This window comes from Oncorhynchus tshawytscha, linkage group LG12, assembly GCF_018296145.1.
Source record: "Oncorhynchus tshawytscha isolate Ot180627B linkage group LG12, Otsh_v2.0, whole genome shotgun sequence".
In the NCBI taxonomy this organism is placed as follows: Eukaryota; Metazoa; Chordata; class Actinopteri; order Salmoniformes; family Salmonidae; genus Oncorhynchus; species Oncorhynchus tshawytscha.
Genome location: NC_056440.1, coordinates 28,036,007 through 28,059,938, shown reverse-complemented (window position 1 = coordinate 28,059,938; position 23,932 = coordinate 28,036,007). Strand labels below are relative to the sequence as shown.

The 23,932-nt window shown below is 44.4% G+C and overlaps 3 protein-coding genes across 6 annotated transcripts in view; 2 read left to right on the top strand and 1 right to left on the bottom strand.

Moving 5' to 3' along the window:
• Window positions 1-4,533, top strand: part of LOC112262858 (smoothelin) — a 48,651-nt gene extending 44,118 nt beyond the window's left edge. Inside the window, exon 20 of the mRNA XM_042331093.1 lies at window positions 1,809-4,533. Within this exon, the coding sequence (XP_042187027.1) occupies window positions 1,809-1,968 (160 nt within the window). The 3' untranslated portion in view covers window positions 1,969-4,533. The remainder of the gene's footprint in view (window positions 1-1,808) is intronic.
• On the bottom strand, window positions 4,389-8,485 carry selenom (selenoprotein M). Its single transcript, XM_024438670.2, has 5 exons — window positions 8,192-8,485; window positions 6,827-6,862; window positions 6,641-6,675; window positions 5,582-5,660; window positions 4,389-5,302 (listed from the first exon to the last, which is right to left on the bottom strand). Exons 1-5 carry the CDS (start codon window positions 8,321-8,323, stop codon window positions 5,090-5,092), a joined length of 495 nt encoding a protein of 164 aa, XP_024294438.1. The 5' UTR covers window positions 8,324-8,485; the 3' UTR covers window positions 4,389-5,089.
• Window positions 5,880-23,932, top strand: part of LOC112262860 (inositol polyphosphate 5-phosphatase K) — a 42,851-nt gene continuing 24,798 nt past the window's right edge. For 2 of the 4 annotated variants that reach the window (XM_024438669.2, XM_024438667.2), the window contains exon 1: window positions 15,719-16,267. Coding sequence is in view for 1 of the 4 variants with exons in the window: in XM_024438666.2 (XP_024294434.2) it covers window positions 5,904-5,979 (76 nt within the window). In the remaining 3 variants the exon portion in view is untranslated. Of the gene's footprint in view, window positions 5,980-15,718; window positions 16,268-23,932 lie in introns of those variants that run through there. The other 2 variants (XM_024438666.2, XM_024438668.2) reach the window with 2 other exon arrangements.

The window sequence follows — 23,932 nt, the reverse complement described above, 5'->3', positions numbered from 1 at the left end:
CCGAGCTGTTGGACGTGGAGGACATGGTGCGGATGCGTGAGCCGGATTGGAAGTGTGTGTACACGTACCTGCAGGAGTTCTACAGGGGCCTGGTGACCAAGGGCCTGGTTAAAACCAAAAACTCTTCCTAGAGTCACACCCCTAGGACCCCAAATGCACTCATGGTGAGAGAGGGAACAGGCCCACGGAGGAACCTCATGCTGGTGCTGGGGGTTTATGGGGTGGGATTGGTGTGAGTGGGAGATTCTCAATTGGGGAAAAGTCCATCCTTTACTCGACTCCTCCGTCCTCCTCTCGGCCATCACCTGGAAACCGATAAGTAGTCGCCATATGTAGGAGAGTTTTAAATGTTTTAATAGGTGAAGGGAGGAGTTTAATCAGCTCCTAGATTGCCTCCTCCGGCGGAGGGTACCGAAGTGTTTGCTGCACGGAAGAGTTTTGAAATCTACCTCATCCCCTTGAATCAGCCGTTTGCTCAGAGGAGAAAAGCATGAATGCATTTAAAAACGAAATGCTACTTATATCTATAAACATTTATTTTTACCACTTTACACATGTATTTTGGGATTCCTCTGCTGTAAACTTAATCTTCCTGATGACGAGCTAATTGAGGAGTCATTTCATACAAGCACATTGGTTTCTTCTCCTCGACTCCTATTCTCGAATACCTTTGACCTTTTTCAACAGGAGAGGATAGAGGACAGGATGCGAGGAATTGAGAAAACCCAATTGAGATTCTCCCAGTGTGTGACTGTGGGTGTAGGAGTTAATGTTGTGGAGTGGGGAGGTGAATGGCAGGATCAACAACAGTTCCACCGGAAATACCACTGGTTATTCATATTATGAGGAGAACAGTGAGTTATCCATTAATATAAACATGATCATTAACCTACAGGAAGTCAAATGAAGTGGTAGGAAGTGTTGGAGTGTGTCAAGGTAGAGGTCAGAGTGCAGTTTTCTCCATCCTGTGAGCCTGGTGCTGGGGTCCAGAGGCCCAAACATGGACTGTGAGTGTGTGACTGCACTCAGAGCCAGGCTCCAGCCAGGCAAAGGGCCAACCATCAGCACTCCCCATCTGCAGATCCACACTTTAAAAGGAGCTGCCACAACACTGGAGTGGAAACAGAGATTGGAAACAAAGTGGAGAGGAAAAAGAAATGTCAGACCTGTGGTGTGTGAAACATGTGTATCATCTCCTCTCATTTAGTGACTTCAGAATAGTTTTCTACTTAACGCCTGGTCAGTTTATAACAGCCATCGCTGAATTTACCTCTTCAGAATCTAAAACATTAAAGGGGAAACTTAAGAGTTTTACAGTGTTGACATTTGTCTCTCTTTGAGGGGCTAGGTTACCATCTGCTGTTTTAGTAGTTGTGCTCACTCGGTCTCCCACCTTGCAGCTGTTTCCCAGAGCTCTCGTTCCCCTGCTCTCCCAGCTGGGCAGCTCGCACTGTTTTAACAGTCAGTCATCTGCAGTACTGTCAGTGATGAGTAGTTTGTCAAGTGTGCCCCCCTGTGGTTATATGCATGCATTGCACATAGATTATTTTGTTTAGCTAATGGCAGAATGTTTGGAATGGTCTCTGTACATCTCCTAAATGTATGCCTATAATGCTTTTTTGAAACTAATTATTTGTAGAGGAGCTCCCTCGTGTCTGGTTAGTTTGGGTGGATAAAAAAGCTGTTATGAGAGCAGTGTGTGGAGAGAACATCATTTTATCCTTACCATCACTCTGTACATCTTTCTCCATCTCCCCACCGCTCCCTCTCTCCCTTTCTCTGTCTCACCATATGTCTCCGTCCCCTAGGGAATGTGCCAACTGTATGCCCCTGTTGGAGGTAGAGGACATGATGATCATGGGGAGGAAGCCTGACTCCAAGTGTGTGTTCACCTATGTGCAGTCACTGGTCAATCACCTGCGCAGGCACGAGATGAAACTCGCCAAACTCCAGGGCACCAACCTCTGATCTGCTCACTGTGTATCTTCCCCCATCGCACCCCTCTCCTGAGCCCTGGTCCTGAACACCACCCATGTCCCAAAAGACAGCAGCCCCGACTCTGAGTGAGGGGTGTTACTGATTTGCACATCTCTGATGGCCAACAGGGTGGGGAGTGTGTAGGTGTTGGCATTCATCTTATGATTATCTTTGTTGATGATGGTGGCATGCCAGACAGATAAATTCCCTTCCTCTGAACACATTTGTTTAGGCTGTGCGAACCTTCCCGTCTTAATAGAGCATCTTTAAGCTTTAATTGTTATTTTATACTGATATTTAGTTGTACAGCCTATCAGTCACAAGGCAGTTCTATACATGGTTTGGAAGTCTGAAGATTTAGCACCAACAAAACCCTACATTAAATGTACATGATAGGAATTTTACTGTATTCCCTCACCCACATTAATGCCTACATTGTTTAGTTTTCTGTGACAATTGCAAGATGTTACTCAAGCTGTTGGCGATGATGAAGAAAAAAAATATGATATGAGGCATTGTTAATATTCCTTCAGTCCCCACTCTGGTACTGTTAAAGGTGTTACCAAATCTGCTAAACACATCTATTTGAATTGTTTTAAATAGTGCTTGGTATGGAGGGATGTTAATTATTATTTGGTGGGTGCTTATATTTATCCTATTACACACATGTACAAGTATTTATTAATACGCATGTGTGAATTATTTAATTAATTGTTTTTTGCATATCACAACTCCCTGAGACATCCTCAAGAAAGTGGGATCACGGCCAGGGTCTGGACCCTAGACCAATTAGGATTAAATGCCTTGCTCAAAGGATCAGACAGATTTTTCACCTTGTTGGCTCGAGGATTTGAACTACCGCCCTTTAGGTTACAAGCCCCACACTCTAACCCAGGGATGGGCAACTCTAGTCCTCGGGGGCCGGAGTGGTGTCACTTTTTTTCCATCCCTATCAAACACAGCTCATTAAACTAACTGCATTCTATACTGAAGATCATGATTAGTTGATTATTGGAGTCAGGTGTGTTTGCTGAAGCAAAAGTGTGAAACCAATCAGGCTCCCAAGGAATGGAGTTGTCCATCCTTACTCTAACCACTAAGCTAGCTGCCGCCCGATGTTATTCAGTAGCTGGCAGCATGAAATTGGCGGATCCGTCTATGCAGCACTAACGTAGCAGGTGTAAAGAAACGCATGAGAAGGTTCTACAAGGTTCAGGCTTTGTCTCTTCTCTGCTTTTCCCCTGAAAACCGTATGCTTCCAGGTTCTGCCGAAACACTGAAGGTGATGCAAAACCAATATCTGAATCTACAGACTCACTGAGGTTGAAGCCAGACTAGATTGTGATAGTAGTTGTGAAACTATAATTGTGTATTTACACCACTCAGAATATTTACATAATTTTGGTCTGTGGAGAAACACCAGTGTTGAAAAGTAGGTTCCAAGTTCCGCTCAGACAGGTAAATCACACATTGGTGTTTCTAGATTATCACACCTTTTGTCCTTGTCCTTGCTGCTGTTCGCTACATTGGGGTCTAAAAAAATTTATTGGCATGGGGTTGTCACATTCACACTGCCAGCATCAGCCCACCCAGCAAACACACAGCTCTTTAATTATGCTTGGGTAACATTTTTGTTGGTGGTCATACCATATGCTTTGAAGTTTTGTTTCATGAGTCCATCTATGAAAACATTTGTACAGGCTATAGTTTGTTAATGGTAATGTCAGTATTTGTGGGCTCCCGAGTGGCGCAAGGCACTGCTTCTCAGCTCTAGAGGTGTCACTACAGACCCTGATTCGATTCCAGGCTGTATCACAACCAGCCGTGATTGGGAGTCCCATAGGGCAGCGCACAATTGGCCCAGCGTCGTCCGGGTTTAGCCGTCATTATAAGAATGTTCTTAACTGACTTGCCTGGTTAAATAAACATTTGAATATGAAAAGGTTTGTTAGAGGCCAACCAATCAAATGTAGTTATAAAGCCCTTCTTACATCAACTGATGTACAGAAACCCAGCCTAAAACCCCAAACAGCAAGCAATGCAGGTGTAGAAGCACGGTGGCTAGGAAAGACTCCCTGGAAAGGCCGGAACCTAGAGGAACCAGCCAACTTCCCTTCTCTAAATTCTTGGGCCCAATGAAAGCTGGCTTTCAGCACAGTTGATTATGACAGGAGAATATTAATGATAAAGGCTGAATGTACTTTATTGCCCATGTATATTTTCTGAATTCTAGCTAAATAAATGTTTTATGGTTTCTTTTGTTGGTTTTAGAACTGGTTTTGATTTATTTCACTAATTGAGACTAGAGAAATGTACTAAATCTAAATTTTGTCACGTTTCGTAAACAGGTGTCGACTAACAATGAAATGCTTACTTATGGGTCCTTTTCCAACAATGCAGAGTTAAGAAAATATGGTTACGACAATTTAATATTCCGCAACCAGAAAGTTTCCACAAACTAGTTAATCCTGTACATACATGCTTGGACACAGTCAATTCAATGTTTCTGTACACCACAATGAATGTGAATTAATTAAACCAATTTAAGAAACCGTGTGTCTTCTACTCTAACACTTATTTTTTTTCCTGTGTGTGCATGCACAATGGGAGTTTGATTTTAAGATGGACATTCTACAAATGGGACATCATACAAAAATATTGAAAGTTAAATTTTTTGTTTTACAATTGTCATCTCATCACTTGAATCCCCTTGTGTGCCTAAGCCCTACCCACCAGGACACGTTGCATCGGCCCCAAGCCAATCAGGAGATTTTACAGCCAGGGGCGTCATTCAGTTCCACAGCGGACAGGAAGTCATTAGACACACGAGAGAGATTATCAGAGGAGAGACCCCTTAAGACACTTGACACAGTGGGAAATCATACACATCACCTGAAAAAATGGACAAACAGAAGATAAAAATTGTGTAACCTTTTCAGATGCTACAGAGAGACAGTTACCCCAAGTGCTGAACCAGGATCTGCTTGTCCCGTGTTCTGATCCCAAATAATTATGTTATGAGCTACAGAAACAAACTGGTCATGGACCAGCACTGGAGTAACCCTGTCTGTCCAGGTCCACACAGACTGCAGACTCTTTACTGCTGTGAGGATTACAGGTCAGAGTGCTTGGCCTCTGCGTCAGAATCTGAGGAAGCGTTGTCTGCGGGGGCTGAAGAGGGGGTTGCTTTGAAGGGGCTGTCCTTGGCAGGGGAGAAGCGGAACTCCTCTGGGACCTGGTCCTCAGGCTGAGCCTTCTTGTAGAAGCCCAACTTCTCCAGCAGCTCATTGATCTCAGAGCGGGTCATGTCAGACAGGGCAATCCGCTGAACAGGGCATATACATTTAGGTGAGATGCCTATCCTCACAAGAGCTCTCTATTCTTCCACAAGCTGTAGCTTGCACAGATGAGTTTGTCATACAATTTCTGTGCAGTAGTAGGCCCACCCTTTACATGCATGCATCTCTAGATAAGTAAGCCTGCAACATTTATGACCAATCTTTCATTAACAATTATAGTGCACTAGTGAGAACCTACAGTAAATCATTAACACCAGAGATGTGTTAAAGGTACAGTAAAACATCTGTTTCAGCAGCTCACTTACGTCCAGCTCTTCGTAGTAGTGGTTGAGGAGGACAAGCTCGGGGTCAGCCCCAGGGATGTGCTTCATTACCAGGTTATGGCTGGGATGGCATGAGTCAAGGGTTACAAACAGAGTCAAACAAGGAAATGCAATGCAAACACAGTGCCTGCACACAGTTGACGGGTGTCTGACACCTCAGGCCAGGACAACTTCCTTCACGCACCAGTGCCCCTGCCTGCTGTCTGTCATCACACCAGCTAGTGAGGAAGTATGGTCATTTACAGCTTGGACTTTGTGCTCCAGCCTCCATACATGACAGGGAAATGTATGAAGCACTTCAGTTATGAGATCACTTCAGGAAAGTCTTACATGCTGGAGCTGTGACTGCTTCAGGACAGAAAGCTATCTGCAGGGTAAAGGTATGGCTATCAGCATATATATATATATATTAGGCTTCTGTCTGCAGAAATAGCTTTCAATTACTTGGTCAGATGACGAGTACAAATGTATAGTAAGTTTAGCTGCTGTGTAATTTTGTTTTCGTTACAACATTTGGTAGCGCTTAACATCAAAGGGGCAGTTGCTACATTCATTTTTGGACTTATAAATCAATTATATATCCACCATCAATTATATGTCCACCATTGATTCTTGAAGAATATAACTTAAATAAATTAGCTTAGTTCAACTGTCGTACCCAATCAGAACCCAAAATCTAAGCTTGTTTTACTACAATGTTTGTAAACAAACACTGTTTAGCCTCAAAACATGGTTAAAACTATAATTTTGATATCATAGATGGTCAATGGAGGGTACATTTGATTGGTTACAGTTCTCTAGCCCCATCCCTCAGCTTTTTACCAGAACAGTGGTGAGGTTACCTCTTATTGTTTCAACTGCGGATTGGCCCCTTACATAGTTTATAAAACAGTAAGGCTGTTAATGATTTATTCTGAGATGGTTAAATCAGTTAAACATTGTCAACCTGTGCATGGCTTCCACATCACGGCAGAGGACCTGCCTACCACACATCGGCTATCACAACTCTGTACGTCTGCCATCACCAAAATGAAAGGATACTAAAGAGGAATGTCCTGGGTCACAAAGGCTTTGACCTGAGGGGTTGAAGAGTTGATGGTTAGTGTAACTCTGCTTTGTTGGGCAGGCAGTGATATTTCTGAGCATTTCATCAATTGCAAAATAACAATAATACTGTACATATACAGAGAGGACTGTTGATAACAATAGGCCTACTTAAGCTCTTACCTCTCTCAGCCTGTTCAGCTGTCATCCACCGCAAGACTGAGAAAAAGATTAAGCAGGATAGTGGTTATAAATCCCACCAGGACAGGAGCAGGGCAGTGGGTGACTGACTGGGTATGATTCAGACCCAGGTGGTCCTCCTGACCCATTAGTACTGTAGGAGTCAGGACTATCACCAGATAAAGGGACTTATCGCACCATCTGGGCACAAGTGAAGCACTCACTGTCTGAAAAACATGTTGCCTCTTGTTGAGATACCATAGGCCTATACTATATTGTAGGCCCCATGTAAGAAAGAGTTCCAACTGGCGGCCGCGGATGGTTGAGCAAAAAATAAGCAATTTTATTTTCATTGTTGGACATAAAGGACTAAATCAGCTCCAAGTGATTTTAATTTGGGAAATCTGTTCCCAAGTATTCCCACGCATTATAGAGAGACATGATCGTCACATACAATGTAAGAAAGGTTTCTAATTATTGTTAGTGAAATATATCTGTTTGGGCTTCTTGCGGTCAATTTGCAGTCTACATATTATTTGTAATTATGTTATGGACCCCCAACCATCTGCTCAAGAAAAAAAGCCTCGGCTGAATCTAGTTGATGATCCCTGCCCTATGTAATGATATTTTGTTTAGCCCATGGGAGAGGGATGTGATTTGCACATCCATGGGTACATAGATATGTGGCCAAGCTTACAGCTCTGCTCTGAAATTCATTACTACCTGCTGATAGGTAGATATCCCACAGGTAAATGCCAACTTGACAACACATTTTTCACTCAAAGATCCTGGCATGTGTGATGCACCCTGGATGATAAGTTCTCACAATGAGAAGAAAGTCTGAAAAGGGCATTGTTAGTCCACTGTAATTTGAGGTCTCATCTTGCAGCCACGTTGATGTAATTCACTGGCATTCTATTGTAACACAGAATGATTACAGAGAATAGCCTATCATTTAGTCCTATAAATGCCCATGAGTCTCAACCCATTAGAATAGTATAATGTGCAGTGGAATCACTATTGCAATTAATGTTATTTACCAAAATGTTTGAACAAAAGCCAATAACATGGATAGACACCCATAGGAGCAGACGCGAGGGTTTAAACGTTTCATTCATTAATTTTCCTCCTCCCAAAAACCTACGCATGCGCACATAGGACAACAGTTAAGCTACCCAATATTTCCCTCAAAACTAATCAAAATGTATTGAGCTATACGTGTATCCAATAATACCAAAACATGATCCATAATTATATCGACAAATATGTTTATAAAAGCCTGCTTCTTATTCATTATTGTTATCTTAGGCTACTTGGAGTGTCTTTGTTTACGAATCTAATTGCGTTAATATTCTTACTCAAGCCTACCTCCACCTTCGCTTTTGCGAGACCATCCAGTTTCTTCAGATCTACATCATAGGCCGACACACAGTTAAGGAAGCTGACGAAAAAGAAGAACCACATAATTTCCTCTGATTGCAGCACGTTGGGGAGATTCATGCTTTAGAGCAGACGGTCTTGGTCGTTCGTGTCGCTCACCTATTCTGCAAACCTATCGTTACTTACAGTAGGCTATACTTGAATAGCAAGATGTAGCAGGCTAGCTGCGGTGATGTTCAACTATGTCATCTCCGGACCCTATGCCACGTCAAACGCTTTTCTGCTGCCTTTGGAGAGGGCGGGGGAATGAACGAACCGCTTCTTAAAGGCGCAATCTGTAATAGTTTCTGCTGTTAAATTGTTAAATTAATGATTGCCATAGGGCTGGCTAGGCTAAAATATATACCTATAATTTTCAAGAATATCAGTTTAGCAATTGTCGAACAGTTTCCCCATTCCTCATTTTTACAAACAAAAGTGTCAGGGTCAGACTGTTGAAATTACTGATTGTACCTTAAAACAGAAGCTCATTGGTAGATAAACAAGGTAGAGCTGGAAAACAGCCACCTCAGGTTGCACTGCACTGTGGCTACACTGCATGTGCCCTGGGATGAATTAGAAGAATGTGTTTCGCTAAATATGATCTTGACGTTTTCATTTTAGGTCATTGATTTGATTGATAAAGTTATTGATATTTGTTTCTATTATTAGACTACATTCTGATGATGTATTAATAACACAGCTACATCAGTAAACATGATCCATCTATAATACTAGTATTACGGTATTATACAAGTATTTCTAATACAATATCACAGCATTATTATGGTAATTAACTCAGTGATTGTAGACGATAAAGTAGACTCTAGCATTTCTCAGAGGAAACAGCTGTGTAGACTAACTGCTTTTTGGTCTACTTTGTGACAGAACCTTTTTGACAGTTTATCTAATTTAGTGTCAGGACCATATAATTAGGAATTAGAATACTTAACAAACTGAATAGGATCTCTATGGTCAGGACACTGTCAAACAATCCTAATTCTAAATAATAAATGGTCTGACACAGGGAAATGTGTGCCCTTTAAATCTGCAGGTACTTGGCTAAATCCTTTATTTGGTCAGCCCTGAGGGAGGCAGTCAGACCCGTAAAGAATGTCCAATGGCAAGGGGAGGGGGAGAGTTTCATGCAGTGACTTATTTCAGTACCCATGGCAACTAAGAGTATGTGAGCGGAGCAGAGAAAGGAGCGGAACGTGCCCAATTTGATTGAAGCGTTGATCGAGATTCCCAAAGGCTGGAGTCTTCGCCTTCTCGCCCGCTCCAATTTCGCTCCAGTTGCGCTCACTTCACGAGCTCAGGGCATGCCCGCCCCAGCATGCATTTGTAGTCTACTTGTGTGCTGCTATAGCCCCTTGCTCTAGCTATTGTCATGGAGTTCGCTAAATATTTCCATAAAGAAATGGCTAAAAACACACAGGTGCTAAATCAAGGTGACTAACAAAGATGAGGACCAAGAGCAAGAGAGGGAGTGCCCAGAACTAAAGGCTCATTGTGGAATCTGAAAAGACACATATCCCAAAGGCATGATGGTGTACTTATTCCGTGCACATGCTAAAATAAATTAACTAGGCGGGTAGATCACTAAGTGTGTCATTGTAGCAAAGTATTTATAAACTAAAAATCTAATATCTTAAACGTTTCGTTCATTTTCGTTCTATCATCTATACAATAGGCCATAATTGATTTGGCCCAATAGGCCACGTTCAATGAGCTTTCCGTTTTGATTGGGTTACTTTGCCTAAAAACCTTCAGACCTATACATATTTTGTTTTTAAAATGCATCTCTGCCAAGAGTGGCCAAAAGGGTGTCCCAGTGGCTCTTGTTTCTAAGTGAATTCAAAAGAAAGCACTATTAAGTTATTATTCGTTTAATTTGTATTTAATTATAAGTAAGACACCGCCTATTAGGCGCAATTTATAGACTATAATGATTTAATACAACGAAATGTTGTTTAAATGCTGTACGCTTTATGTCCCCACCAGCCTATTGTGTCGCACTCAAAAATGCTTCACAATGTATTTATTTGTAGGCTATAGCCTTGAAATAATATAGCCTAAATCATTTTCTCCTGACCTATTTAGTGTTTATATAACTTTTTGTTAAAAATCGCACAAAATTTCAACGTCCTGCTACTCATGCCAGGAATATAGTATATGTATATGATTAGTATGTGTGGATAGAAAACACTCTGAAGTTTATAAAACTGGTTAAATCATGTCTGTGACTATAACAGAACGTGTTTAGCAGGCAAAATCCCAAGGAAAACTGTTCACAAAAAAAATATATATATATATATCCCTCCACCAGTCTCTGTATTGTCTATGGCAAGGGAAAATAGATAGCGACCAGTTTACAATGCCTACAGCTTCCATGCGATGTCGCCAGTACTGGTATTTAGATTGAAGTTAATCCTTGGTCAGATGAGAAATAGGCACTTCCTGTTATCGAATACACAGCAGGAAGTTTTGACAGAGAGAAAATGGACCATCATTTCAAAACGTGCTGCTATTGAATACAGATCGCCCCGTGATCAATTTGATCAATTAACGTTTACTAATACCTAAAGTTGGATTACAAAAGTAGTTTGAAGTGTTTTGTCAAAGTTTATAGGCAACTTTTTTAATTTTAAAAAAATGACGTTGCGTTTTGGAACGGTGCTTTTTCATGGATCAGACGGGTTTCATAAATGGACATTTTGGGTATACATGGACAGATTTAATCGAAAAAAAGACCCAATTGTGATGTTTATGGGACATAGGAGTGCCAACAAAGAAGCTCGTCAAAGGTAATTAATGTTTTATATTTTATTTCTGCGTTTTGTGTAGCGCCGGCTACGCTAATTATTCTGTTTAAGTCCCCTTTGGGTATTTTGGGGTTTGCATGCTATCAGATAATAGCTTCTCATGCTTTCGCCGAAAAGCATTTAAAAAATCTGACATGTTGGCTAGATTCACAACGAGTGTAGCTTTAATTGAGTACCCTGCATGTGTGTTTTAATGAAAGTTTGAGTTGTATCGAGTACTATTAGTTGTCACTCTGAAATTTCCGCTGATGTTGATCCCTGTACAGGGCTGCAGCCCTAAGAGGTTTTAATATGACATATAGGGTACTAGGAGGTAACTAGCCACCTGGGGTAACTGCCCCCCCCCCCCTGTAATTCTCATTAAGACCACAAGATGTCACCAAATTATTTGCCCAACACTTTCCCTGGCTGCTCTTGCTCAACAACAAAATTCCTCTGCGTGATCACAACTTTTGGAGATATTTTTAAACGATTTTATGGTAAATGAATACGTTTTTTTTTTACATTTTGAAAAAGTTTTAGATATAGTTTTAGACAACTGTAATATGAATACCATTGTAAAGCACAATTTCTCCCCTTTACAGCAAAAACATGATGAGACCTTCATGCTGCCCATCTCTGCATGATTAAAGAAGGCAATGAGCTCTGTCGGGTGGGGAAGCGAAACCTACTGCGTGATAGGGAAAGGGGGAGATAAACTGTGTGGGAAATTGCTTTTTTCACCCGATCTGTCCAATTTACCACCTCTAAAATGTAAATAAAACACTATGAAGAGTTTATATAATGTGTTATTACATACCTATTTGAAGGTTTGTCGAATTTGAATCGCGTTTGTAGGGTGGCGCTAAAGTTACCTTCATAGGTAAACAGGCTGTTGCAGTGATGACACAAAAAATGAATGCATTCAGATGTACAATTGACTAGGTATCCCCCCTGTCCCTGTCCCTTTCTTGTTTTTAATCTGCCAGAGAAGCACTACACCTGGTGGAGAGATGCTGTACGACATAGAATGAATTGCATAATGCTTGCTGTACATTATGTCATGATACGTCACGATTTAACATACAGTGGTCCGTTTTTTCAACTTTTCTCTAATACTTTTGGGCCATTACCATGTCAATCAACGCTTGAGTAGAAACGTAGTTCACACCCCAGATTTTGATGCCAACACCGTTAGGGTAACTAGCCCCCAGGGGTAACTGTCAGCAGTTAGACATTGTTCTTAGGGGGTGGCTAATTACCCCGTAGTACCCTAGCCTATTTGAAATTATGTTTGCTTCTTACATTCACTTTTTTTCATGTTAATTAAAATCATTTTCATTCAAATCCATATGGTTTGGTTTGAGTACTTAAAAACCAATTGGTAGGTCCAGGTAGTCACAAAAATAGATGGGTGTCGGTTAAATTTAGATTTTAATGAATGGAGCGAATTTGGAGCAGCAGTTTTTTTCCTGTGATTGCGGAGTGGTTCTAGTGGAGCAGCAGGAAAAGACATGGAGCGCCGCACCTAACCACTAAACTCTGCTCATATGCTCTGATGGTAACATAGGCTTTTGGTTCCAACATTAGCATTGTTGCTGAGGTTTTTCCTTTTGCAATGGCAGTCATGTCAGTGTGAGGCTCTTAGTGTTGGGCTCTATGTTGTCATAAGATGGTGTTATTGTCGCATGCTGTGGTTGAGAGCGAGATTGGTTCACTGAAACTGTGTTTGTTCTAATTTTAGGAAAGGACAACCACAGGAGATTGGTGGCACATTAATTGGGGAAGACGGGCTCGTGGTAACAGCTGGAGCAGAAAAGGTGGAATGATCTCAAATAGATCAATCACATGGTTTCCATCGATTTAATGCCATTCCATCTGCTCCGTTCTAGCCATTATTATGAGCAGGCCTCCCCTCAACAGCCTCCACTGAGATCAACACATTATATTTTCATCATAATATCCTTGTTAACTGCAGACACTATTTCAAACAAACAAGTACTATGTGGAACTGACCCAGACCCATTCCCATCCACAACAATCAGTGGGGGAATTTCACTATCATTTGAAGTTTTACACTGTCATTCAGGAGGTCATACAGTAGGTCCAAAATGGGCTACAGGAACCCTGGGATGTTGCTTAGGTAACTTTGGTGCTGTCAATCACAGCTTCAGAATGAGCCAGCTACCCAAGGAGGATGTTTGTCAGATACATACAATTATATGAGATTTGTCACGGTTGGGGGTTGACACTCCGGTGGTTGGTCACTTGAGGGTCTTGAGTTTTGTTTACCTGTTTGTCAGGTAACGCGGGTATAGCCGAGTTGCTTTCGATCCGATTCCTTGTCCGCTCGTTGTCTGGTTTAAGTGTGAGACTTGGATAAGTAATAAGAACTGTTTCCAGGTAGAAGTACTCAAGTTGCCTCTAGATTCTCTACCTTTGGTAACTTATATATATAGCTGGTCTGGTTCGACCAGGGCGTCCCTCTCCTTCCTCTGTAGTAGACTATTATAAATTAACCCCTTTGTAATAACTGTACTCAACGAGTCTTAGTTTAGTTAGTTTAGCATATCGCTTAACAGTTAAGCGTCAAAATGCACATTTATTTGTATTCAATCATCAAGCATCAACACAGCAATTCACATACACTTTTTATCCAGTAACAATAAATTCCTAACTTAACCCTATATCAGTTTATAACGTGTCTACGTGCAAGTATATTTACCAGGTCGGTAGAGTAGAGTGTATAAGCCGGCTTGGTCAGAGGTCTTTCTGAATTTAGGTATCAACTATGTCCCTTTGTAGGAACCCTATCGCTTATACTATAGTGAGTAGTATTACCAACAATTCCCGAATCCAAAATTGTTGAACTGAGATTGAAACAATACTTGTTCAGTACTCGCTATTCTGCTCAGTGGAGACTGTCAGGGTCTACTTTGTGAGGTATTACAATCACAGGTTTACCAAGTAGATTTTAGTCCAGAATTGGTTCAGTAATAACCGATCTCACTTACCCAGTAAAGCCGTAATAGGTAGTCCCAATTGGTGCTCTGTAACGGTTTTCTAGTGGTGATGAAGGAGAGTCGGACCAAACTGCAGCGTGTCGATTGAGATTCATGTTTAATAAAATAAAGAAACACGAACACTACACAAAACAATAAACGTAATCGAAACAGCCTATCTAGTGCAAACTAACCGAGAGTACACATAGGACACTAAGGACAATCACCCACGACAAACTCAAAGAATATGGCTGCCTAAATATGGTTCCCAATCAGAGACAACGATAAGCACCTGCCTCTGATTGAGAACCATTCCAGACAGCCATAGACTTTGCTAGATAATTGTATCTAAGGCAAGCCACATTTTGTCCATGTGGTTTAGGACATACAAGTTATTTTATCATAAACCAAGTTCCGACATGAGCTCTACCCATTCTTTGTCATCTACCACAACCTCCCCATGCTTCACAGTAGGTATGGTGTTCTTTGGATGCAACTCAGCATTCTTTGTCCTCCAAACACGACGAGTTGAGTTTTTACCAAAAAGTTATATTTTGGTTTCATCTGACCATATGACCAATTGCTCCCACAGTTGATTTCTTCAAACTAAGCTGCTTACCTATTGCAGATTCAGTCTTCCCAGCCTGGTGCAGGTCTACAATTTTGTTTCTGGTGTCCTTTGACAGATCTTTGGTCTTGGCCATAGTGGAGTTTGGAGTGTGACTGTTTGAGGTTGTGGACGGGTGTCTTTTATACTGATAACAAGTTCAAACAGGTGCCATTAATACAGGTAACGAGTGGAGGACAGAGGAGCCTCTTAAAGAAGAAGTTTACAGGTCTTTGAGAGCCAGAAATCTTGCTTGTTTGTAGGTGACCAAATACTTATTTTCCACCATAATTTGCAAATAAATTCATAAAAAATCCTACAATGTGATTTTTCTGGATTTTGTTTTTCTCATTTTGTCTGTCATAGTTGAAGTGTACCTATGATGAAAATTACAGGCCTCTCATCTTTTTAAGTGGGAGAACTTGCACAATTGGTGGCTGACTAAATACTTTTTTGCCCCACTGTACATTAAACCTTTTAATGAATGTGACTAGGATACTGCCTCTGGTAGCCTAACTGAGAAACCCTTAGAAACACAAGTAGTGGACCATTGATAAATAATAGGCCACATCAGACAGTAAAAACCTAGGACGACTACTGAAGTAACAATATAACGTTTAAATGTGGAGGGGCGCGCTCCCCTGGAGTCGGTGAAAGGATGCAGGTGTATTGGGCGCCTATAGCTTACGGTCCATGTACACTAGGGGGCGGCACCGCACGATGAAACACTGCTTCCCATTAGGTAGGTAGCCTATACAGGCGCCTGTGCGGGTATAGCATAGCTAGGGCACCCATGGCACGGATAGGACTGATTGTAATAAATGGTCAATAAGAAGTATTGAGGCACATTTATTCTACTGTTAATGTTCATGAAAGATTGGAAAGCCGCGCAAAGATGCACGTTCCACCTCGCCAAATTGCGCGACATTGAGCAACCTTCACAGTTCCATTTCTGTAAATGGCCAATCCACAAATCTAACCACTGTGCGGCGGTAAAGCTCCAATATATATAGTCTACTGTAGGCTGTCTGCTCGCTGACACTGACAGTGTGATCGAGGCGTAACTACTCATCATCAAAAGAACGTTGTGTATTCATAGAGTGGTCGTTCGCGTACAGAACCGGACGAATGAGTGTTCACAATTTGAAGGGCATAGGCTACCAAACAGTCCAAGCCACGTCGGTTTAATCGACGCAGCATTTGCATTCGCCGTGAAAAGGTTGTTTTATCATCCAGAAGCTAATAAGCGCAACGGGTGAAAATGAATGTACGCCTCGTTTGTTTATGAAATGTATCTTCCTCCGGTGAACCTGAAAGCTCGAAGCACTTCACTTGGCAGCGTACCTGTCCTCCACTCTGACATCGGCAGTGTGGAACGCGCTTGGATGCCGATAGTTATATTTGAAGAACAGGCAGGTCTGATATTATAAAAGTATCGTAACAGGGAAAAGCTATTTAAACCTCATCCTCTGACAAGCCTTAAACACAATAATAGCCCAGAACTATTCATCCTCAGGAGAGGTAGGCGCCGAACAGGCATCAGACTATACTCAACTAACCAAGTCTTCATTCGGCGTCTGACAACATTTCATCTCTAATCTTTACTGAACAGGTGATGTAGTTATGTAATAACATATTAACTACTGTACTTATTGTAAAGACATGTCGTTGCATGACGCTGCCAATGTAGGCGACCTGAGCGCAACACCGAATCGAATCCTGATCATAAATTCTGATGCTTTTATGTATTTAATCTGGTGTCCTTTGATTGTCACAGAGTTATTACATTGAATAAACATGATCACAACAAGCAGTCAAAACAAAAGCTTGCCCACTTGGTGGTGACATGCAATCTGAACAAACCCTGTCAGTGTTCATGTTTACATTATCAAATCAAATGTATTTATAAAGCCCTTCTTACAATCAGCTGTGCAAAGCACCATGGGTTGTTGGTAAAAATCATGTTATGCTAATATGAATTGTATGTATTATTGTATGTATTATAGTGCTCTCATTGTATTTACCCATATGCCACTGTATGAAAGCATGGCATCCATCCATACTCTGCTTCTTTATCATGTTACATTTTGCTCTGATTGAGTTACAGTTTCAGGAAGGGAAGAGAGAGGTTGGGGTTCAGATACAGGAATATAACCACTGAACACATGTGGGTAGATGAAAAGCCAGTAAGTAGTTTGCAGAGTGATTGTATCATAATGAAAACCTCCTAGGGCATTGTTATGTCGAGTGGAAAACTAATTTGTGCAACTAGACTGGTGTTCCCCCATGCATCAGTGTTTGTATACATTTGTACTAATTAACATGGCGTAATTCTTTTGATTGAAATAGGCACTAAACCCATATTCTGGTCATTATTTACGATCATGTTGTCACACACATTCAATGATGAAGACACACAGATGCCCTCTCTCTATCATTATCTCTTTAACACACACACACACACACACATGCTCTGAGATAAGATCTGAGACTGAGACACAAAATTAAACCAACCTTTTTTCTCTCAGAATGGCCTTGAAATAGGAGCAGAATTAGGCCACACAAGCGACTGGCTTCATTCAGTCATTGGTTGATTGGATTCCTGAATAAATCCATTTACACATTTACATCTCTTCAGTCAGTCACTTAATTTAAAACATTAGTACCAATGGATGTTGTATACACAAGTTAACTTCCCAAGATATCTGTGATATGCTAAAGCACATAAGACTGAAGATATGACCTCATCTCAGAATGGCTTTTTTTCATTCAGTTTGGTCTATAGGGTCATTTAAACTACAGATTTTAGTTGGACATTTTTCCTCTCTGACAGAAAAACACATTGCAAACCCTGGTTATTGCAATTCTATTAGTTTGGCCTATGCCCTCTGGCATGATAAACTGGTGAACTCACAGAAATGTTTCACATTAGATGGATACAAAAATAAGTATTGACAACAGATTAATGTGGTTTCCTGCAGACATAAGGTTAGTTTTGATGCTAAAAAATGGATACATTCACTATATTTTGAAGTGGTAATAACCCATGTATATGTCATTGATACATGTGTTGTTATAAGAGCATCATTTTTTATATATATATCATAACTTCACAAAGGCATCTGCAATTCAAATAATCTATTTGCATTTCTATACCATGAATATGGTTATTGTACTGGATCTTATTGCTCTCAGACGTTTACACCCCTAGTGTCTCTTATCATCAGCATGTTCGACACCTTGGCTGGGTCCCTGAAGCTCCTGCCAATAGCTCTCAATCCTACAGGCCTCTCATGGTCTCATTCTGCAGCTCACAGACTGAACAACCCTCAGAAGATAGCGACTTGGGCAAAGAGTATTTTTTTTCGTTTGCCTAAAGAGAAAGAGATTCATTATTTGAGTGTGTCCTAATTTTTGTTAAAACAGAACCCAAAGGATCTCCTGAGTGGTACAGTGGTACAGTGGGACAGTGGTCTAAGGCCTAAAGGCTGTGCCACTAGAGATCCTGGTTCGAGTCCAGGCTCTGTCGCAGCAGGCTGTGACCGGGAGACCCATGGGGCGGCCCACAATTGGCCCAGCGTCGTCTGGGTTAGGGGAGGGTTTGGCCGGCAGGGAAGTTCCTGTCCCATTGCGCACCAACGACTGCTGTGGCGGTCGCCAGGTGTACGGTGCTTCCTCTGACACATTGGTGTGGCTGGCTTCTGGGTTAAGTGGGCGTTGTGTCAAGAAGCAGTGCAGCTTGTCTGTGCTCTCGACCTTCGCTTCTCTTGAGCTGCAGCGATGGAACATGACTGTAACTACCAATTGGATACCACAAAATTGGGGAGAAAAAGGGGTAGAATAATAAATAATGTTTAAAAAAATATATATATAACCCAAAATATTGTGCAATCATGCTCCTGTAACCACAGGCCCACCGGTTAAATTGTAGCCTGTTGGTCCCACAGTTCAGTCAGTGTCGAGATTATGAAGTCACCCCTCTTCGCACTCATCCACTCACACAAACCCAAAAGCATGTTGTGTTGTCGCATCCTCTGGCAAGGTCTTTTGAAGGGATTTCACATTTCTCATTAAAAAGATAGCAGCGGGCAGGACGGAACACTTGGGTATTTAATTGACTTTGCTTTGAGATTGCATAAGCCTTTAAATCGTCCAGATCCACGGGGCCTGTCTAATGTTTCAGTCATCCAAGCACAGCCGCTTTGTGTTCTGCCTCTACTGATTCTCCTTAATGACTGGAGCCCTTTTTTTCTATGTTGTTACTTTCTGTACCATTTGTTGGATTCCGTCAGGTTACTGGCTCAGAAATGGTGCCTCAGACATGCTGCCTCTGCAGAGAGATAGTCACCAAATCCTATTACCCAAACGTGAATTGTCCTTCACTGTTAACATCATAAGGAAAGTCTCCTACTACCCTGTTCAGCCAAAGTATACCAGCTTCTCAAAGCCACCTGAGGAGGGTTTCATCCATCGCTGTTATAGAATACCTACTCACTTTCACTTTACAGTCATATGGAATAATGTTGGTTCAGGACTGCATGCAGTGGTTCTATAGTGGTTAGACTAGTTAAGTGAGATCGGTAGGGCCTGCGGTCTTGTGACAAAGGAGGATACACTGTTTCCATGACGAGGTGATCCTTTGTATTTGAGGTTTCTGGAAACCTAGGTTCGGGATGTGGGGCTGGTGGGTGGGTGGGGGATTTCTTCTGGGTCCCAGTTGCTCTAGGACCTTAAAGAGGTCTGTCTACAATTGTGGCAGCAGCAGGACATAATTTGTATCCCTGTGAGGAGGGACATATGGCCCTGGAGCGCGGCAGAGCAAATCAGCACGCTCTTCAGCTGTAATTTAAACCATTAACATGGAAGATGTGGGCTGAATGTGATCAGTCTTAACAATGCTGCCAGAGTCATTGACTTTAATGAAAATCTGCAGAGTGTAACGCTCCAGGTGTCGTGGGTGTGGAGTCAGACGCAGGAAACAGAGAGTGCAATGCTGTACTCTTTAATGCACAAACGCACCACAGGGTGCTCACAACCAAACGGCCCCAAACACGGGGGACGAAAATAGTACAACTGAAATACACGACCAGGAACAAACACGTTCCTCTACTACAGAACCGAAGGTCACAATAATTAATCCTGCACAAAAAAACAGGCGGGCCGGCTGTGTAATAAAGCCCAACTAATCATTCACAAACAGGTGCTAACAATAAACATACAAGGAGGGGGAGGAAAGACAATCAGTGGCAGCTAATAGGCTGGTGACGACGACCGCCGAGCGTCACCCGACCGGGAAGGGAAGCCACCCTCGGTCGGACTCGTGACAGTACCCCACCCCTGACACGCGCGCCGACACCGGCCTCGAGGTTGCCCCGGAGGACGAGGTGCAGGGCGATCCGGATGGAGGCGATGGAAATCCCTCAACATTGATGGATCCAAGATGTCCCCCACCGGTACCCAGCACCTCTCCTCCGGACCGTACCCCTCCCAGTCCACGAGGTACTGCAGGCCCTTCACCCGGCGTCTTGAGTCCGGCACCTCACTGTCCTGCAGGGGACCAGCTACCACCGGCCTGAGGAGAGACACATGAAACGAGGGGTTAATACGATAATAGGAAGGGAGTTGTAATCGATAACACACCTCGTTTATTCTCCTCAGGACTTTAAAGGGCCCTACACACAGCGGACCCAGCTTCCGGCAGGGCAAGCGGAGGGGCAGGTTTCGGGTCGAGAGCCAGACCCTGTCCCCTGGTACAAACACGGGGGCCTCACTGCGGTGGCGGTCAGCACTCCTCTTCTGCTGTCCACTCGCTTGTTGGAGAGATTCCTGGACGGCCCTCCAGGTCTCCTTGGAGCGCTGTACCCATTCCTCCACCGCAGGAGCTTCGGTCTGGCTCGGATGCCATGGTGCCAGGACCGGCTGGTACCCCAACACACACTGAAAAGGGGACACGTTAGTAGAGGAGTGGCGTAGTGAGTTCTGGGCCATTTCAGCCCAGGGAATGTATCGTGCCCACTCCCTGGCCGATCCTGGCAATACGACCGCAGAAACCTACCCACCTCCTGGTTCACTCTCTCCACCTGCCCATTACTCTCGGGGTGATAACCGGAGGTCAGGCTGACAGAGACCCCCAAACGTTCCATGAATGCCCTCCATACTCGGGACGTGAATTGGGGGCCCCGATCAGAAACGATGTCCTCCGGCACCCCGTAGTGCCGAAAGACATGGGTGAATAATGCCTCCGCAGTCTGTAGGGCTGTAGGAATCCGGGCAACGGGAGGAGACGGCAGGACTTAGAGAACCGATCCACAATCACCAGAACCGTGGTGTTCCCCTGAGACGGCGGAAGATCGGTCAGGAAATCTACGGATAGATGTGACCATGGCCGTTGTGGAACGGGGAGGGGTTGTAACTTCCCTCTAGGAAGGTGCCTAGGAGCCTTACTCTGGGCGCACACCGAACAGGAGGAGACATAAACCTTAATGTCCTTAGCCAAAGTAGGCCACCAATACCTCCCCCGAAGGCTCCCCACTGTCCTCGTCACCCCAGGGTGACCCGAGGAGGGTAGGACGTGAGCCCACCGAATCAGTTGGTCCCGAACACCAAGCGGCACGTACTTTCGCCCCGCCGGACACTGAGGAGGCGCGGTTTCCGCCCGTAACGCCCGCTCGATGTCCGAGTCCACCTCCCATACCACTGGTGCTACCAGTCTTGAGGTGGGAAGGATGGGAGTATGTTCGGTGGACCTATCCTCTGTGTCGTAAAGGCGGGACAGTGCGTCAGCCTTTACGTTCTGGGAGCCCGGTCTATAAGACAATGTAAACCGGAACCGGGTGAAGAATATGGCCCACCTTGCCTGACGTGGGTTAAGTCTCCTAGCTGCCCAAATATACTCCAGATTCTGGTGGTCGGTCCAGATGAGAAAGGGGCGCTTAGCCCCCTCAAGCCAGTGTCTCCACACCTTCAGAGCTCTGACCACCGCTAGCAACTCCCGGTCCCCCACATCATAGTTACGCTCCGCTGGGCTGAGCTTCCTTGAGAAGAAAGCGCAGGGGCGGAGTTTTGGTGGCGTACCCGAGCGCTGTGATAGCACGGCACCCACCCCAGCCTCGGACGCGTCCACCTCCACTATTAATGCTAGAGAGGGGTCCGGATGCGCCAACACGGGTGCATCAGTAAACAGCGCCTTCAACTTGTTGAAAGCTCCGTCCGCCTCTGCTGACCACTGTAACCGCACCGGGCCCCCCTTCAGCAATGAGGTAATGGGAGCCGCTATCTGGCCAAAACCCCGGATAAACCTCCGGTAGTAGTTGGCAAAACCCAAAAACCGCTGCACCTCTTTTACCGTGGCCGGAGTCGGCCAATTACGCACAGCCCTAATGTGGTCACCCTCCATCACCGCCCCGAGGTGGAAATACGATAACCCAGAAAGGAGACGGCTCGTTTAGAGAACACGCGTTTCTCAGGCTTGACGTATAGGTCATGCTCCAGCAGTCTACCAAGCACCTTGCGTACCAGAGACACATGCGCGGTGAGTGGCCGAGTAGATCAGAATGTCATCGATATAAACAACCACTCCCTGCCCGCACAGGTCCCTGCCTGAGAATCTCATCTACAAAGGATTGGAAGACGGCTGGAGCATTCTTTAACCCATACGGCATGACGACGTACTCATATTGGCCCGATGTGGTACTAAATGCGGTTTTCCACTCGTCTCCCTTCCGAATACGCACCAGACTATACACGCTCCTGAGATCCAGTTTTGTGAAGAACTGCGCTCCGTGAAATGTTTCCACCGCCGTAGAGATGAGAGGTAGAGGGTAACTATACCCCACTGTGATGGCGTTTAGACCTCTATAATCAATACACGGACGCAAACCTCCCTCCTTTTTCTTCACAAAAAAGAAACTCGAGGAGACGGGTGAGATGGAGGGCCGAATGTACCCCTGTCCCAGCGATTCCGTGACATATGTCTCCATCGCCAACGTCTCCTCCTGGGACAATGGGTACACGTGACTCTTGGGAAGCGCAGCGTTTACCTGGAGATCTATCGTACAATCCCTTCCCGGTCGATAAGGTGGTAATTTAGTCGCTTTCACTTTACTGAAAGCGATTGCCAAATCGGCATACTCGGGGGGAATGCACACCGTGGAACCCTGGTCTGGACTCTCCACTGACGTGGCACAGATGGAAACTCCCAAACACCTTCCAGAACACTCCTCTGACCACCCCTGGAGAACCCCCTGTCTCCACAAAATCTTAGGATTGTGCCGGGCCAGCCAGGCAATCCCTAGCACCACTGGAAACGCAGGCGAATCAATAATATAAAGACTGATGCGCTCCCTATGATTCCCCTGCGTCACCATGTCCAGTGGGACCGTGGTCTCCCTGACCCTAATGGCCGGCTATCTAGGGAGTGCACGGGAAAAGGAGAATCTATCGGCACCAGCGGAACCCCTAATTTAAGGGCGAGTCCGCGATCCATAAAGTTCCCAGCTGCGCCTGAATCGACTAGCGCCCTATGCTGGGAAGAGAGAAAAAAGTGAAGGAAAAAGGTTAAGACAAACATGTGGCCAACAGGGGGTTCTGGGTGAGTTTGATGCTGACTCACCTGGGGTGATCGAGAAGCGTTCCGCCTGCCATCTCTAGTCCCAGACGGACCCCCCCAGCACCGATCGGCCGTGTGTCCTCTCCGACCACAGTTGGTGCAGGGAAGGCCTCCTCCTCCGGTACCCCTCAGCACAGCCCCTCCCAACTCCATCGGAATGGGAGTGGAGGGGCTGGGTGGTGGAACACACAGGACCCTCTCCGAACGCCCGCGGGCAGCCAGCAGATTGTCCAGTCGAATGGACATGTCAATCAGCTCATCCAGGGAAAGAGCGGTGTCCCGACACGCTAACTCCCTGCGGACGTCCTCCCGGAGACTACACCTGTAGTGGTCAATAAGGGCCCTGTCGTTCCACCCAGATCCTGCTGCCAAGGTCCGGAACTCCAGCGCGTAATCCTGGGCGCTCCTCCTCTCCTGCTGGAGATGGAATAGTCGTTCTCCTGCGCTGAGTCTGGGCCATTCCAGACTGCGTTCGCCCACTCCAGAGCACAACCCGTGAGGCAGGAGATGAGGACACTCACCCTCTCCGCTCCCGAGGGAGTGGGTCTGACGGTGGCCAGGTATAGGGGCGGCAGGGTAGCCTAGTGGTTAGAGCGTTGGACTAGTAACTGGAAGGTTGCAAGTTCAAACCCCCCTAACTGACAAGGCACAAAGCTGTCGTTCTGCCCC